The sequence below is a fragment of the Neophocaena asiaeorientalis genome, unplaced genomic scaffold (assembly GCF_003031525.2).
Source record: "Neophocaena asiaeorientalis asiaeorientalis breed wild unplaced genomic scaffold, Neophocaena_asiaeorientalis_V1.1 scaffold548, whole genome shotgun sequence".
NCBI lineage: Eukaryota > Metazoa > Chordata > Mammalia > Artiodactyla > Phocoenidae > Neophocaena > Neophocaena asiaeorientalis.
The window spans coordinates 139,540-159,137 of NW_020172009.1; the positions used below are offsets into that span (position 1 = coordinate 139,540).

The following is a 19,598-nucleotide window of genomic DNA, read 5'->3' on the forward strand; positions in this document are numbered from 1 at the left end:
TTGGGTTATTTGTATGTAAATATGTTAATATAAATGTTTTAGACATTACATGAAATTTCTAAAAATCTTATATGTCCTGGTATAATGTTATAAGTCATAATTCTAGTTATTACTTTAAAATGTATATATCAGAAGTAACTAAAAAAAAAACATGCTGTCTGCCAGGATTTCACATACAGATGAGCAAACAGACACTGAGGGTTAAAACGGTCTTCATAGATGTCACACAATCTATTAATGAGGGAACAAGGGTTAAAACTCATGGCCATCTGACTTTAGAACCAATGTCTTTCCACCACACCAAGCTCCTAGAAGGGCTGGGTAAAACGGAGAAATGAGCAAGCAGTGTCAATTCCAATGTCCTGGGTCCATCCACAGACACAAATCAACTTATATTATCAAAATTAAAAACCACAAAAAGACCACATTTATTGAACCTTTTCAACCCATCTTTCCATCATTGTATAAGAAGAATTTTACATATACTTTTAGGGTCTGATGGTCAAGTCCCCTCCCCTTAGTGCAGTTTCTAGGTCTTGCCACTTTTTGGCTCATGCTTTCTTCATGTCCTCTTTGGGGAATTACTGCATGGCCGTAATTACGAGAGGCTAATATTAACAATATTACCACATGCCTAACTTATTATGTAGTATAATCAGGAACATGTAACTTCAAAATAGACTACATGTAATTTGTTCTGTTATGCTAATCATTCAGTTCCAAATCTTAAAAGTTTAACATGCCGAAGTGAAAATTTATATAAACAAAACTTTTTTATTGTCTTGTATTATCTTTGATAAAAAAAATTAATTACATTAGAAATATGATTTCATTTGTAAAATAGTACCAACAAAGATGCCTAGAAACACATTAAATCTGTGAGTTTTGTTGTACTTATTAAGGCTTGAACAGATACTGAAGGCTTTTCTATGCTTAGTCCATTCTTATGATTTCACCACTATATGAATTCTCTGATGTACAGTGAGTTGTGATTTCTGGATGAAGGCTTTTCCACATACAGCACATTGATAAGGTTTCTCCCCAGTATGAATTCTCTGATGTACAACAAGGTCTGACTTCTGGGAAAAGGCTTTTCCACATTCAACACATATATAAGGTTTCTCTCCTGTATGAATCCGCTGATGCCCTGGGAGGTGAGACTTTTGAGAGAAGGCTTTCCCACATTCAGTACAAACGTAAGGTTTTTCTCCTGTGTGAATCCTCTGATGTCCAATGAGATGTGACTGCTGACAGAAGGCTTTTCCACATTCACTGCATTTATAGGGCTTTTCTCCAGTATGCGTTCTCTGATGTATAATGAGCTGTGACTTCCGGGAGAAGGTCTTCCCACATGCAGTACATTCATAAGGTTTCTCCCCAGTATGAATTATCTGATGTATAATGAGTTCTGACTTTCTGCTGAAGGCTTCCTCACACTGAGCACATTTGTAGGGTTTCTCCCCTGTATGAATTCTTTTATGTATGATGAGGTGGGACTTCTCACAGAAGGCTTTCCCACATTCAGTACACTCATAGGGCTTCTCTCCAGTATGAGCTCTATGATGTATAATCAGCTGTGACTTCTGGGAGAAGGCCTTCCTACACTGATTACATTTATATGGCTTTTCACCAGTATGTATTCTCTGATGTATAATGAGGGGTGATTTCTGGGAGAAAGCTTTCCCACAGTCACTACATTCATATGGTTTTTCACCAGAATGAACTCTCTGATGGATAACGAGGGATGATTTTTGAGAGAAGGCTTTTCCACATTCAGAACATTCGTAAGGTTTCTCCCCGGTATGTGTCCTCTGATGTACAATGAGATGTGATTTCTCACTGAAGGCTTTCCCACAAGCACTACAACCATAAGGTTTCTCTCCAGTATGAATTCTTTGATGTATAATGAGCTGTGACTTCTTGAGAAAAGATTTTCCACATTCAGTACATACACAGATCTTCTCCCCAGTTTCAACATTCACATATTGAATAAGAGATTGTTTATCGCTGATGATTTTTTCATACTGACTACCTGTACAGTGTTTCACTCTATTATTAATTTTTTCATGCTTAGAATAGGAAGAACTAGGTGTTCTCCCACATCCAAAATTCTCATCTGTGTTTTTTCTTGCAAAACCCCTATTACAACTGAATAGGTTTACAGTAGGTTCCAAGCTCTTTTCAAATGAATCACACTTATACAGTCTTTGTCTTGAAGTATCTAGGTCTGTGCAGTTATGAAATATTTTTCCAAATGCATTATATGTATAGTTTGACTCTTCAATAACTGTTTTGTTGTTGATGATTGTGACTTGCCTGAGAAGTCTGTCTTGATTTTCCTGATCTCTCTCCAGCTGGTCGCCTTGCCAGACCTTTAAAATGGAGTACAATGAATGATCCCTTGTGACACTTTCCAGTATGTCCTTAGGAAAGTAAACATCTCCAAGTGTATCCAAATGATGTGTGTCAAGTCTAGTCTCCCTGTCTGAAAGAATAAAATTGTAGAGATAAAATCAAACAGATAAAAAGGTTGAGTAGAGGACAGAAGAGGTGAAACAAATGGATGATCCAGGATGGTCCATGAAGACAGAGAACCGGGCGGGCAACAGTCCATTTAAAACACAACAAAACATGTAAATTTATTGGGTAAGTAACTAAAGATGGACTTTACTTCTGATAATGGTGACATGAGGTAGTCACGGACTTCCCCTCCTCAGAAAACAAGTATAAAACTGAATAAAATAATTTTAAAAACAACCAATTCAGGACACTGGAAAACTACCAAACGCAGGCCACAAGGTGAAAAGTGTTTACCTGTCAAAACCTTCTACTTCATTAGGTAAGAATGGGGAGTTTGTGGCATTCTTTCCTAAGGTTTTCCTGTCTTGCACCCCTAGTTTATGGGGCATTGAGAGATAACACAAATCCACAGAATACAGTTTTATGCTGATAGTAGAGCAGCTAGGAATTTAACAAGGAGAATTTGTACGCAAAAGAATCATAGAAAGGTTGAGATAATGAACTTGCCATACATTCCTACCTGACTGCTAAAATATTTGTGAAAAGAGACCCTAGTGAGCCCAGCAGTGATTGAAAGGCTGGGGAAACTTGCAAATTTCCTATGCTTTTAAAGTGTTCTGAGACATGCACAATCCAGGTGGCAAAGAGTAAAAGTCATACTGGCTTTAGGTGTCTAATAAACCTGTCCAAATCATTAGTTCACATCTATAGCCAGGCTTAATCAAACAAACAAAACTAAGCAGAGATATTAGTGACGACACTCCACAGGACAGAAAGATGTCACAGTTTAAGCCCAAGCAAGTGCCTCTAAAACAAAAACTCTCAGAAGGAACAAAAGGATCCAAAGACGCTATAACGTACTGTCTACAATGTAGAGCTTTCAACCAAAAATTACTACACATATAAGGGGAAAAATGTGACCTATACTAAGGAACAAAATCAGTCAATAGAAACTGACTCCAAATGGGTGCAAATGTTGGATTTAGCAAAGACTTTAAAGAAGCTATTATAAACATATTCAAAAAACTAAGGGAAAATATTCTAAGGAACAAGTGAATAAACTGACAATTTCAAAAGAGGAAAGAAGAATATAAAAGAACCAGTTTGACTATAAGAGGCAGGAAGAAGAATTTTTGAGAGTAATGGAACTTTTCTGTATCATGATTGTGGTGGCAGTTAACTTACTCTATGCCTTTTTCAAAATTTAAAGAAAGAGTAACATTTATTTTATGTAAATTAAAAAATAAAAGAACCAAATGAAAATTCTAAAGTTGAAATGAAGATTTCACCAGATGGGCTCATTAGTGGATTTGAGACAGCAGAAGGCAAAATCAGAATCAGTAAACTTGAAAATATATCACTAGAAATTATTCAGTCCAAAGAACAAAAAGAAAAATTATTTAAAAAATAGAATCTCAAGATCTGTGGAGCAGTTAGGCATTCCAGTATACGTGTAATTGGAGTTTAGAAGGGGGGGGGAAGAGCCAAAAGAAATCTGGAGGAATGTCTTTAAAATTACCAAATTCGGTGGAAAACATTAGTTTGCACATAGAAGAAGCTCAACAGACCACAGGAAGGATACCAAGACAACTAGCCAAATCAGAATTAAACTGCTGAAAAATAAAGGCAAAAAGAAAAATCTTCAAAGCAGCAGGAAAAAGTGACGCATCATCTATCAAAGAATAACAGTACTGTTAGCTGAATTTTCAACACACACACACACACACACACACACACACACAAAACTGAGGTCAGGAAATACTGGAATGACACACAGTCAAAATACTAAAAGAAAGCAACCTGTCAACCAAGAATTCTACATTCAGTGAAACTTTAATAATGGGAAAATGAAGACATTTCCAGATAAACAAAAAAAGTTACCAACAGAACTGATCTATAAGAAATATTAAAGAAAGTCTTTCCTGCTGAACAAATAATACCAGATGATAACTCAAATCTACAAGACAACAGAAAAATTTTAAACTATTTGGGTAAATATAAAGGATTTAAATATGTATAATTTAAAAAATATTTCCTTCTAATTTCTTCAAAAGACTTTTTAAAGCAAAAACAGTAACACTATACTGTCAAAGTTATGACAAATACAAACGTAACATACATGACTAAAAGAACAAAACAGCACAAGGTGGTTCAGGAGGGCAGAAAATGGAGCTATGCTAGTGCAAGTTTCTATAATTTGTGAGAGAAAAAAAAGCAGTATAAACATAAGGTGGGTTATAAGAAAATAAATATATTGTAATCCCTATAGCAACATCACGTACACACACACACACACACACACACATACATACACACACACACACACACAACTACCAACTAAAAAATAAACAGAGGAATGAAAATGGTCTATTAAGGACTTCCCTGGTGGTACAGTGGTTAAGAATCCACCTGCCAATGCAGGGGACACGGGTTTGAGCCCTGGTCTGGGAAGATCCCACATGCCGCGGAGCGACTAAGCCCATGCGCCACAACTACTGAGCCTGTGCTCTAGAGCCCGTGAGCCACAAGTACTGAGACTACGTGCTGCAACTACTGAAGCCCGTGCGCCTAGAGCCCATGCTCCTCGACAAGAGAAGCCACCACAGTGAGAAATCCACCCACCGCAACAAAGAGTAGCCCTCACTCGCCACAACTAGAGAAAGCCTGTGCGGAGCAACAAAGACCCAGAGCAGCCAAAAATAAATTTTAAAAAATAATAATTAACAAATAAAATTCAAGTCATATATTTAAAATATATTTTAAGAAAAGACAAGTAGACAAAGAAAATCAGTAAATATCAATGAACTTGACTTAACTGACATCTACAGATACCCCATCCAACAACAGAACACACATTCATTTCAAGAACACATTAATCAAACATTAGAATAGACTATATACTGGGCTTCAAAACAAGCTGCAATAATTTTATAAGGATGGAAGTCATACAGAGTATATTTTCCAACCATAATGGAACTAAATTAGAAATAAATAACAAAAAGAAATATCAGAAATCTCCCCAAATATTTGGGAATTAAATAACATATTTGTAAATAAACTATGTGTCGAAAAGTCCAAAGAGAAATTAGAAAATAACTTGAATTGAATGAAAATGAAAACACAAAATATCAAAAATTGTGGGACACAGCTTCATGCTTAGAGGACAAATTATATGCAGGTAATCCTCATTTTGCAAGATTTCAACAAGCATGAAATTTAGTTACCACAGTTTAGTTAAATAACACCAGTCTGCCAACAACATAGTTCACACTTTAATGACCACAGTATGTCTAACAGCATAAAGTACAAACTTCACTGCTAGCTCTTCAGTCCATAAATCGCTAAATAAATAACAGATACACATCATGATCAGTACCCAATCATTTCACTTCTTTCAAAGTCTGTTGGTGACTATTAATTTCACATCTGTTGTCCAATATATATACAGACAGCAAAGTGTGTAGCTTGTTTCTTCCCTGTATCCCATTGATAAACCCACGTGACATTATCCAAATTACCCTAATCATCCAAAAATGCGTAACTGAAAGAGGGAACTGACCAACAAAGATGTAAATGCAGCAAAGAAACAACACATAACAACACTGGATGTGATTAGAAAATAGCTGACCATGTTGGCATTGCCACTATTCATGAGACTTTAGATATGCAGCCAGAGGAACTTAGTGAAGGCAAACTTTATCAACATAAATTTCTGGGTTGTGATGGAAAGGATAAAAATATTTCAAAGAAAGTGATGCCTAAATTTTCACATTACCTTCGACATATTTCACAACACTGAAAGCACAAAGGAGAAAATGTTGGAAGCTGACCCAACCTTAGAAAGTAATATGACAATTCACTAAGGCACAGAGAACATGTTAACTCCTTATCATAAGTTACACAATTATAAGAAGGCAAGCACTGTTCAAACCACTCTACATAGAGTTTTTTAAAAGAAATAAAAGACATTTTCAGTGCTTCCAATGTTTTAAATTGCAGGGTAGTAAATAAGTATTAGTTTTACTAGATTTTCATCTCTATAAACAGTTGTAACCAACAGCAAGATAGCATTTTTTTTCAATTTTTTTTTTTTTTTTGATGTGGACCATTTTTTTTTTTAAGTCTTTACTGAATTTGTTATAATACTGCTTCTGTTTTATGTTTTGGTTTTTTTGGCCACAAGGCATGTGGGATCTTAGCTCCCCAACCAGGGATCGCACCTGCACCCCCTGCATTGGAAGGCAAAGTCTTAACTACTAGACCACCAGAGAAGTCCCCAAGATAACTTTTTATGTTTTGACGAAAAATGTTTAAAGGTCAAAATCAATTACAATTTTTCCCGTTGATTATAAAAATTACTTGGCAAAGTTCTGGCTTCCATGGTAATTTTTACGGCCCCTCACTACCATACAAAGTAAGGACTATCTATATTTAAATGTTCATACTAGAAAACAATAAAGGTTTCAAATTAATGATCTAAGCTTCTACCTTAAGAAGCTAGAAAAAGAGCAAATTAAACCTAAAATAAATAGAAGACAAGAAACAATAAAGATCAGAGTGGAAATCAATAGAAGATAGACAAACAATAAAGAAAAATGAATGAAATCAAAACCTGATTATTTGAAAAAAAATTAATGAAATTGTTATGTTTTAGCTAGTGATGAGGAAAGAAAACAAAGTATCAGTGTCAGGAATGAAAGACAGAACATCTCTAGAGATCCTATAGACATAAAAGAACAAAAAGGGAATATTATGAAAAAAATTTATACCAATAAATATGACAATTTAGATGAACTGGAAAAATTCCTTGGAAAAAAAAACAACCTACCAAAACTGACTCAAGAAAAAGTAAATAATCTACATAGATTCACATCAAGGAAAGAAACTTAATAAATAAAAATCTTCCCACAAAGAAATGTCCATATCTAGATTGGTAAATTCTATCACTGTAATAAACCATAACCATGAATGTATCAGTTTTTCTCAATCTGCGAGTCCTTCTAGCAAATCAGCAGAACTGAAGGTGGTCTTGCAGACCCCCAATACAACTAGTAAACCAAATCCAGCAACATATAAAAAGAATTATACACCATCACCAAGTGGAACTTATCCAGAAATATAAGGTTGGTTTGTTGTCCAAAAATCTATTAATTAAAATTCATTAACACATCACATAAATAGATCATTTCAACAGATGCAGAAAGAACATTTGTCAAAATGCAACACATTTTCATGATAAAAACACTCACCAAACTAGGAATAGAAAGGAACTTCCACAACCTGGCAAAGGGCATGACAACCTACAGCTAACATAACTTAATGGTAAAAGACTGGATTTTTCCCATAAGATCAGGAACAAGACAAGGATGTCCACTCTCCATTCTATTCAACATTGTACTAGAGGTTCTAGCCAGGGTAGTTAACCAAGAAAAGAAATAAAAAGCATCCAATGTGTAAAGGGATATTTAAAACGATCTCTATTTACAGATGACAAATTCATTTTATATGGAAAATCCTAAAGAATTAGCTAAAAACTATTAGAACCAGTAAACTTTGTGAGTTTGCAGGATCCCAGACCAATATTCAAAAATCAATTGCATTTCTATGCACTTGCAATGGACAATCCAAAAATATAGTTAATGAAACAATTTCATTTACAATAGTATCAAATAGAATAAAATACTAAGAAGTATGTTTAACAAAGATGTACACAACTTATACTCTGAAAACTATAAAACATTGCTGAAAGAAGTTAAAGAGGATCTAAATAAATGGAAAAACATTTCATGTTCCAGGGATCAGAAGACTTAATACTGTTAACATGGCAATACTCCTCAAATCGATCTACAAATCCAACCAATCCCTATCAGAATCTGAAGACGTTTATTTGTGGAAACTGATACTCTGATTCTAAAATTCATATGGACCCAGAAGAGTCAAAACAATGCTTAAAAAGAAAAACAATGTTGGAAGAATGATACTTCCCAATTTCAAAACTTACCACAAACAACAGTAATCAAGAGAGTGTGATATTGGCTTTAGAACAGATATATAGATATATAGATCAACAGAATAGTATAGACAGTCCAGAAATAAACCCTTTCATTTATGGCCAACTGATCTTTGGCAAGGGTACCAAGACCATTCAATGGGAAAAGGAGAGTCTTTTCAATAAATGGTGCTGGAACAACTGGATTACCACAGGCAAAAGAATGAAGTTGGACCCTTACCCCACACCATATGCAAAAATTAACTCAAAATATCCGATCAAAGACCTAAATGTGAGAGGTAAAAGTACAAAACTCTTAGGGAAAAAACACAGGGGTAAATCTTCATGACATTGGATTTGGCAATGGATTCTTGGATATGACACCAAAGCACAAATGACAAAAAAAAATAGATAAACTATACTTCATCAAAATTAAAAACTCCTGGGACTTCCGTGGTTGCACAGTGGTTAAGAATCTGCCTGCCAGTGCAGGGGACATGGGTTCGATCTCTGGTCCAGGAAGATCTCACATGCCGCAGGGAAACTAAGCCCATGCACCACAACTACTGAGCCCACGTGCCACAACTACTGAGTCCACATGCTGCAACTACGGAAGCCCGGGCACCTAGAGCCTGTGCTCCGCAAGGAGAGAAGCCATAATGAGAAGCCTGCGCACCACAACCAAGAGTAGCCCCCGCTCGCCACAACTACAGAAAGCCCGTGCTCAGCAATGAAGACCCAATGCAGCCAAAAATTTTTTTTAATTTTTAAAAAAGAGTTAAAAACTCTTCAATGTGTGCTTCAATGACACAATCAAGAAAGTAAAAAGAAAACATGGGAGGAAGTATGTGCAAATCATTTATCTGATAAGAGATTTATATCGAATAAGAATTCTATACGAAGAATTATATCTATATAACAAACTTTACATGGAAGTTCTATATAGGAACTTTATATAAAGAGCTCATAATTCAATAATAAAAGACAAATAACTCAATTCAAAAATGGATGGGGGGCAAGATAGGGATAGGGGATTAAGAGATACAAACTACTATGTATAAAATAAATAAACAAGGATATATTGTACAGCACAGGAAAATATAGTCATTATTTTGTAATAACTTTAAATGGAGTATAATCTATTAAAATGTTGAATCACTATGTTGTACACTTGAAACTAAGATAATATTGTAAGTTAACTATACTTCAAAAAAAAAGGACAAGTGATCTGAATAGACATTTCTCCAAAGAACATAAATAAATGGCCAATAAGCACATGAAAAAATGCTCAACCTAATTAGTCTTCAGGGACCGTTTTGGTTCAACATACAGTTGCTATATTACCCAGCAATTCTACTCCTAGGTACACACCAAAGGAAAAAAAAAAGATATGTCTATACAAAAACTTGTACATGAATGTTAATAGTAGCATTAGTCATGTAGCTAAAAGGTGGAAACAAGCCAAATATCCAACAACTGATGAATGGATTAACAAAATGTAGTATATCAATACAATGTAATATTATTCAGCCAAAAAAGGAATGAAGTACTGATACATGCTAAAATGTGGATGAACCTTGAAAACATTATGAAAGAAGTCAGTCACAAAGGACCACATATTATATGAATACATTTATATGAAATATCAAGAATGAGGCAAATCAATACAGACAGAAAGCAGATTAGTGATTGCTTAGGGCTGGGGAGATGGGAAGAAGGGGTGTGATAGCTAAAGGGTATAGGGTTTCTTTTGGAGGTGATAAAACTGTCTTAAAATAGACTGTGGTGACAGTTGCACAAATCTGTGAATATCCTAAAAACCACTGCTGACTTTAAATGGGTGAACTGTATGGCATATGAATTATATCTCAAAGCTGCTTAAAAAAATAATAACAGAAAATTTCAGGGTACAGCTAGTGAAACATAGCTGTAGTCACAATATGTAACCAACTTTATATTCCACTATTCCCCAATAAATATCTTTTATTAAAGTCAAGTAAGCCTAAAAATTTTCTATCAGATAAGCCATGTTGATTTCTAACTCCAAGGATTTGTACATGTCCTTTCCTAGAGCTTGCCCTCACCTTCCTCCTTCTGCCTAAGCCACACTTCAGATATACTTCAAAGTAGCTGGTTCATGCTTTGAAAAATGCCTTCTTAAATTATGCCACATCTCTTTAGACTATAATTTTCACTGAACCCCTGAAGCAGTAACTATATTGGACATGCAATTTTATATAGCTGTAAATCTTGATGTCTTGTCTTTCTATGTAAAACCTATGTTCCTGAAAAGCATTTGCCTTCTATTGTCTTTGACTCTTTTAGAAAGGTACTAAAGATATGATTGTTGAGTGAATCAATAAGAAATTTCTCTTCTGTACATGGCTCACTACTACTGAATTAACTAGTTGTCGAATACCTACTACACACACAGCACAGGAGCAAGAAGGAATAGGAGTTATCAATCTGGGTGGAAATGTAACTCTTAGTTGCCAACCAATTAAAAACAAAAACAAACTGATATTTCACTCCCTTTGTCTTCCATCTGCCAGATTTTCACCTGGATAGATCCAATTTGATATGTCTCTCTTCATAATCCATGGCTCTTCTCCTTGTTCCAACTTAGATATGACACCTGGTTTGGAAACTGGATACCCTATGATAAAAAAAAATTGAGGAATTGAGTTGACTACACTGAAGAAAGAAGAAAAGATACAGTTTTAGGAGCCCTACAATAAAGTTGTCCAGCTGGCCCTCAGAACAGTAATGACCTTCCACTGGAGAGAAGAAAGAGAGCAAAAAGTCACAAGTAGGTCAAGAACCCACCCAACTCAATCAAATTCCAGTGAGAGGCACTGGATTGGCTAACTCTGAGTTATGTTGGGAAGCCATCCTTACCCACTGAGACCAGGTGGCTGTAGTTCTCCAGCATTACATCCCTGTACAGGGTCCTCTGAGCAGGGTCCAGTTGCTGCCACTCCTCCTGGGTGAAATCTACAGCCACATCCTCGAATGACACTGGACCCTGTAATAGCATGCTCCTGTTCAATCTGAATTGATCATTCTCATCATTTTTACCATAGTATACAAAACTACACTCCCAGTTCTACATTATGCCTATTGAGAAAAATGATGTAAAGATCTATCTTCAGCAAAAAGAGTCAAACACAGCAAGAGAACAGGAAAGCAAAAGAGACCTAATCACAAATGGAAATTTAATCAAGGCAGCATCCACTTCAAGTAAGTGGATTATTCAACAAATGTAGATGAAAATGCAAATCATGCATATGATATTCTCTAACTTTCCACTGTGTCTTCTCGAAATTTATATATAACGAATATATATATATGAACTAAGTTTAATAGTGGTTTCATGTGGTTTCAAAATATATAATCTGCATATTACATAGTAACTCTTTTCAAGTCTTTATCTTTCATTCTCTCTACATTTTCCCTAATCCTAATTTTTGACTTTCCACTCTTTTCTATTTCATTGTATGGAAATCAAGTACAAAGTAAGCAAGCAACTCACCTGAGACTTGGTCATCTTCTGCTTCTCTTCCAAAAGGGAAAAGGTCTGAGGAATCAGGACTAGGAGATAGAATGGAGCCTCCTGGAGCCAGAACTGACATTCACCAGTCTAGAAACACTACCACCAAAAGTCACATGGATAACAGGCCACCCTGTAGAAGAAGGTCATTTGGTCCTACGGAAGAGTCCTTACCGAACCACCATGTGAAGGAAGCCCTCTTGTGATTATAATATGATCACACAGAACTTGGACAAGGTGTATTTTTAATTGGATGAATGCTGATATGTTTTCTGTTGACTTACTAACACCTTATTGTTCCCCTTTGGACCAGCAATTATATTTGTTATTCTATATGCAGAACTACCATAAGACAATAATCATGGATATATATGTAAAGATGGAGCAGATCCCTGGCAATAAGAATGGGAATGACGAAGTAGAAAACTGCTTCTGTTTAGGGAATATGCATTCCCATATTCCCTAAACAGAAGCAGCCAGTAAAATCCTAAGAGCTCTTTCATGTTTTCCCCTAACTTGGCAAATTCTCTTGCCAAGTCAGTATTCATGGATTGAAATTGTTGATTTTGTTAATTTTAAGATGTTTTCTGTTTAAATTTTTATTGCTAATTTTTAATAGTGCAGTTTCTATATTAAAAAATATATAGTTATAGGTTGGAACTACTGTTAAACATGAACATACCACAATGCAGCAAGATAGTTACCTGGTAATCTTCTCAGTCCCAGGATGGGTCATGCAGACATGGCTGAACTGATTTAGAGGAAGTGAGTCCTCTCATGATAGGAAGACTGTTTCATATAGGGTATCCCAGGCTTTGTCAAAATAAATCTGGAAGAAAACAATCAAACAGTCATGCTCATCTCTGAACGCCCAGCTCTGCAACAAGTAAACAGCAGACATTTAATAAATGTTTGTTGAACAGAATGTAGAAGGACTGCAATAAACTGAGGAAGAGGCAGGGCTGAAATCAAATCTTACATGAGAAAGAGAAAAAGCAGCCCTTCCTATCTGAGAACTGGCCTGGCACTCATAACTCTCCTATTTAACACAAACAATGACAAGAAACACTTACATCAGACAGGCCACTCCCTGACCAGGACAGATCTAGACAAAAACAACACCTCTCTTAAATCATACCTGAACACAGACAAAACATCAATATTCTCCAATTCACAAAATACCAAACATCCCCCTCTCCCAACTAACATGAAGGATTGCTACTTTTTTACCTATCACACCTTTAGCTTCAACCTAGTCATTCTTGTCTCTAGATAAGATTTATTAAAATTTCCACTCACTGAATTACCCCACTTCCTGACAACATCCAATTCAGAGCTAGGCCCGTTCCCTACACCCTCCTCAAAATCACCTAACACAAGGCCAAATACTATAACAAGTGTTTTCTAACACCCTCTTATCGAGACACCCTTAACGCTCCCCACTGTGTACGTGTTCCTAACTAGATGCAAGAGCAATAAACCCAACTTATTCAACTACAGGGTGTTCCTGGTAGTTTTTGGCTCGACGGAATTGACAGTAATAATCCTGTCCCTTTAGATTTGTTTGGTCTTACATTCAAAGGATGTTTTCTTCTGTGATGATATGAATGATGGAAAGAGATGATGACTTGAAAAAACATCTGAGGAGGGGCTTCACCTTGAGAGCAGCCTCTGACCTACACAGACTGTAAAATGAGGCATTTCCCAGTAAACTGGGACTAACCTGTATCAGCTCTGGGCCCCATTAATAACCTCTAAAAATCACTGAATCACCAGGTGCAGAAATCAGAAATCTCAAAGAGCACCTCCACCCCCACTCCCTTCACAGCACTGGCCATATAGGTCCACAAATCACTGGCCACACGGATACCCCATCAGCGCACAGGCCCGCGGTCCCTGACCCACAAATAACACAGCTCTCCCTATGACTGATCCACATACATACCCAACACTCACACTAGAGACTCCCCACCACTGACCCCATAGACCTTCAATTACTGACCCTCATGGACCGCCGTCCCAATAACAATTTCAGTCTTTCTCAAGTCTCAACCCATAAATCCCCCTTCTGACCCCCAGCTCGATTATCAGGTCCCAAAACGCCTGCCACAGCTTATCCCAGTACGGATGTCACATTCATAGCGGCGAACTCTCCCGCTTCCTGTCTGGGTGAGCAAAGCACGAGGCTCCCAGGCCTTCGCTGTTCCGTACCGGGCATTTTGGCCGCTCCACAGCCTGAGCGGCTTTGTTCAGGAGGCAATATGGCCGCCCCCAAGCGCTGTGTCTCACTGGGAGCCGCCATCTTGAAAGGCCGGCCAGTTCCGTACAAGCAGAGGAATTCAGTTTATTCGGAACCTGAAGCTGGGCTGTACCACCGCGGCAGCGAAGGGAGGGGGAAAAGATGACAAAAAGGAGAATTATACAAATGCGTAAGGTAGAAGCTATTGCAGACTTTACAGGATTGGGGAAGAATCTGCAGTAGGGCAGTACTTTACTGGAAGACTGTAACTGGTTTAAGAGGAATTTGGAATGGTGCAATCCTTTCGTAGGAGAGTCTACTGAAAAGGTCTGCTAAATGGTCCAGGAGATTCCAGTGTGGGAGAGGGGCAAAAGTGATGGAAAACTTGGGCAGCTGAGAGGGGCATGAACAGTTACTTATGCTAATTATTATAGGAAATCCTCCTAGGGGAAATTACAATTATGGTAATAAATCGCAGGGGGCGATTGACGAAAAAAAGGAAAATTGATGGATAAACAAAAAGGTCCTACTGTATAGCACGGGGAACTATATTCAATATCCTTTAATAAACCATAATGGAAAAGAATAGGAAAAAGAGTATGTGTATATATATGCATAACTGAATCACTTTGCTGCTTTGCTCTAAGGCACAAACTAACACAATATTACTTCAATAAAATTATTTTTTTAAAAAAAGAAAATTGAGACAGGGAAGAGGAGACTGAAACACAAAATAAAGGAGAAACTGAGGAAAAGAGAAAGGAAGCCTAAGGGACAAAAAGACCTAAGGCATAAGAACAGAGAGTGGAGACTGGAGGACAAAAGGGGGGAAAATGAGGGACTGAGAGTGAGAGACTGAGGACAGAGGCAAAGGAGAATGAAGGAGAAGGGGGGATTGACAGATAGAAAAAAGGAGAAATGAAAGGAGAAGACTGAGGTGGAATGACCCACCATAAAGTTTTGTCTGGAACTGCCCCAGGAAATCCCTCCCAGGGACTTCAAAAGTCCTGCTTTGGGAGGATGGCTGGGGAAAGTTGGAGAATAAGTACAAAACCCATAAGGTGGTCCCACAAGTAAAGGTGTAAGCAACACTGTTATCCTCTCAAGTGGATAAGGCAAAGATTTTATGCCTTTCCTGGTCTTTACTATTGCTTTTTTTTTCCCCTTGGCTGTTGATGCTGGCAGTCATGATTTGCAGTTTACAAAAATGGTTTATCCACTGTTGCATCACTCTGGAGTGATACAATTTAAGTGTACAATTTAAGTGCACTGCAATCATAAGCTTTAATAATTAGTCTGTGGCCTTGTCTGTGCTTTGTACTGATATAGTACTAGTTTAATTTCTAACAGTGTGACTATTATGACCATGTTTTCTAAGAGTTCAGATAATGAAAACGAGAACATTTTTAATACCAATGACAGCATGACCCAGACATCACCAACAAAGACTCTTATTTTAATAACAGATGTAAAGACATATCCACATCTAGATTAGGGAAGTAAATAACTAAAACAGTGCAAACTGCAAAAGATGAAAAAAGGAATTTGGGATTGGGCATGGTGGAGGAGGGGAATAAAAGCACATATGGAGAATTAAATTTAAAAGTCAAGGATGAGACAGACAAATACTTCTAAGTAAATAAAAGGGTTTTTTTGGTTTGTTTTTGGTCCCTCGAAAAGACACCAATGCTGAGTTGAAAATAGTGGTCGTTGAATTCGACTGGACAGATCACTCCTAAAGGGAATCTAGGCAGCAGAAAAGAAACCTGTCAACTGGCCCAAAGTGCCCCCGACACTGGGTGTACTTCTCACCTGGTTGAGATTGCCTACTGGGTGTTTAAAAACCAAAATATAGAGGATAAAAAGGCCTGGAGGCAAGCCCACCTACTGGTTGTTGCCCTTCAGTGTCAACCAGACGGCATGGGAATTTGAACTAACTACCCACGGAGATTCTTGACCTGGTGAGTGATCCCCAGCCTCCACCAAGGTATAGCAAGTCAAGAAAACTAGTACGCAATCAGTGCACCATATGTAAACAAGAGGGACACGAGAAGAGACAATGCCCTCAGCGCCCCCCAAGGTGGATGGAAATGGCAGAACCTGGCCACAACCCTCGAAGGCAGATGGTCCAAATAGATGAAGAATAATGGGGCCAGGGGCTCCTAAGCCAGCACTCCAATTGACCCCCGAGAAGCCCCGTCTGAGACTGGACACTGGGGAAAAGTCTGTTGAATTCTTAGTCAACACTGGCACCACTTTCTCAGTTCTGAACACCAGATCAGACACTCAGACATAAGAGTTGTAAAATTATGGGAGTATCAGGGAAGGCCCAAGAACGGGCATTCACAGAGCCATTAAAATGCAAATTGGACAAACACGTCACCCATTCCTTCCTACACATTCCCAAATGTCCTATATCCCTGATAGGAAGGGATATCTCACATAAATTAGGAGTTACTATCCACCTAATGGGAGACAAACTGGAGATTGGCATTCCCCTAGACAGGGGGCACAAGATGGTAATGTTAATGGCTGAGGACAAACTTCCCTGGACAGATCTGAACAATTAGATCAAACAGCTAAGGGATGGTCTCCTTGCCTACGGGCAGTAGTAGCTACTGCAACCCCGCTAAAGGAGGTTGAGAAGTTAATGTTCAGACAGCAAATCACCATATGAACTCCACACCAGTTTCAAGCATTTAGTAAGCTCTAAGGGAACACGTCAGTTCAAGTCCAGGCTACACTTTTGGATACCTTAGTGGTTACTATGGAAACCTGTGGTACACTGGGAGTTCCCTGGTGGTCCAGTGGTTAGGAGTCAGCACTTTCACTGGGGCGCGGTGCAGCCAAGAAACAAGACAAGACAAGACAAAAAACCTGTCAAACCTGTCGTACATTAAATCCTGCCATCTTACTACCTACAGAAACAGGGCCCTTAGAACATGAGTGTATAGAAACAATAGACACAGTCTATCCCAGTTACACCGACCTAAGAATCAAGCCTCTCCCAAACGCTGAAGAGGAGTAGTTTTGTGAGGGAGGGAAAAAGCCTGGTGGGATATGCAATAACCTCCCAGACCCAAGTCATAGAATGAAGAGGCCTACCCCCAGGGACTTCAGCCCCAAAGGTGAAACTGATGGCCCTCACCCAAGCCTTAAGAGCTCAGGACAGGGAAGGCCTTAAATATTTACACAGATTCCTGGTATGCATATGCCACCCTACACAGACACAGGGCTATTTGAAGGGAAAGAGTTATGCTTACTGCAGAGAATAAACAGGTGGTACATGGCTTAAACATATTGAAACTCTCAGAAGCAGTACAGATTCCAAAAAAAGGTGGCAATGATTCATTGCTGGGGTCACCAAAAGGAGGATGCAGAGGATAATGGGAAACGACACGGTGGATGCAACTGCCAGAAAGGTGGCCCTAGAACCAGTAACTTGGCAACTACCCTTCATACTTTGAAGGTCAGATCCATCCAATTATTCCCCAATCTACACAAAAGAAATGTTAGACAAAACCCCAAAACGGGGCTTCAATAGGGATTTGGGGAGTCATGGGTGGCTAGTTAATGCCCCAAACTGTAGCTTGCCAAGGGAGCAAGCTTGTCAGGGAGGACCATTAAGGATCTCACTATGGGAGGGAAGTCCTAGATAATTAGCTGGTTGAGATCATGGTGACCCCAAGCACGAAAAACGTAAACGGTTGGGTAGTTGAGACCTGCCCCAATGGTGCGATAAATAACTCCAACACCAGAGCCCCCAGAGGCCCCCAGATAAGACCCATTCAAACCAGAGGGACAGACACTGGAGAACACTGGCAGATAGATTTCACTGTCACACTGAGAATATCGGACAATTTCAGATATAAGCATTCCCCACTAGAACTGAAAGGGCAGCTGAAGTGACTAAGGCATTACTAAAAGAAATAATCCCCAGGTTTGGGCTCCCAGGATCCCTACAAAATGATAATGATCCAGCATTTGTGTCTCAAGTGACGAAGGGGATAGTGAGTGCCCTGGGCATAAAATGGACCTTACACTCAGCCTGTCAAGAAAACTGGATTAAGATTCTTCTGACTGCTCTGCTCTACGTGTGGTTAGTCCCCGGTGGGGATAAGTTAAACTTAAATGCACCTGAACTCATGAATGGTAGATCCATTCCCCAAGCCCAAGAAAGGACACCTTAACCCCCTTGGAATGAAACAACTCAAGCTCTCCACGTAGGAGAAACCATGAAAGCTCTCAAAGAATATGGTAACCACGAGCGGCCTGCACACACTGACCTGGTCCTACATCCCTTCCAGCCAGGAGAGTGGGTGTACCTAAAAACATGGAAAACAGGCCGCCCAAGACATCAACTCACTCCTAAGTGGAACGGACAGCACTTAGTGATCCTAACCACCCATTCTGCCCTGAAGTTGCAAGGGATCACTCCGTGGGTACATCACACTCCAATGAAGAGGGCTCCTGAGCCCCAACCTCTGGAGAAATAACCCAAGACAACAGACACCATCCCCCCACCCCCCGCTCCACACGACTCTTGTGAACCTCTCTCCAACCTAAAACTCCTTTTTCAAAAAAAGGCAAAAGATAAGTAATTGTATATGCCAAGCAATAGGGATTTTAGGATAACTGGATTGCCCTAGATTATCTGTTGGCTGACAAGGGAGGGGGTCTGTGCAAGTCAATACAACATGTTGCTTTTACATCAGTGTAAGTGGCCTGATTAAAGAAAGTGTAGACAGGCTACTAGAAAAACCAACTTGGTTAACAGAAGCCAGCCAGCCTAATCTGGCCAAACAAATTTTGCAACAGGGTAAAACAAGCCCTCCCCAGCATCCTTGGTTTCTACGTTTCCTGGGCCCCTTAAGAACCATTGTCCTCTTGCTGATATATATTTGGGCCATGTAGTTTAAATTGTCTGGCGCCCTTTGTCTCCAAAAGATTAGAATCTATAAAACTTCAAATGGTGGTCGCTCAGGGATACGAAGTCAGGGCTGAGGCCAGTCAACAATCAAACATATCTCAAGGCAGCAGGGGAGAAGTTGTGCTCCTCCACCTGGGGTTATGACAACACCCAAACTCGGCAGGAAGCAGTTGCAGAAGACAGACCCTCGGCCCTCAGCACCCGTCAAGAATGAGGGGCAGGTCAAAAGAAAGAGGGGGGATTTGCCACTTTGCCAAAGGCCACTAGGGTCCCCTGGGAAAAATAAGATGGAATCTAAGTGATAAGGTCTAACCTCTTCTTTTGTGCTTAGTCTAGTTTCACTGGCCTGTAGAGGGCCGTGTGCAGAGGC

General features: G+C 38.8%; 1 protein-coding gene across 1 annotated transcript in view; it reads right to left on the reverse strand.

Annotated features, from left to right (window-relative positions):
* LOC112402729 (zinc finger protein 300) overlaps positions 1–19,598 on the reverse strand; it is a 91,825-nt gene that overhangs the window by 71,530 nt on the left and 697 nt on the right. Inside the window, exons 2-6 of the mRNA XM_024749928.1 lie at positions 12,764–12,888; positions 12,042–12,158; positions 11,408–11,534; positions 11,070–11,165; positions 957–2,485 (exon numbers count right to left, since the gene is read on the reverse strand). Of these exons, the coding sequence (XP_024605696.1) occupies positions 957–2,485; positions 11,070–11,165; positions 11,408–11,534; positions 12,042–12,056 (1,767 nt within the window). The 5' untranslated portion in view covers positions 12,057–12,158; positions 12,764–12,888. The remainder of the gene's footprint in view (positions 1–956; positions 2,486–11,069; positions 11,166–11,407; positions 11,535–12,041; positions 12,159–12,763; positions 12,889–19,598) is intronic.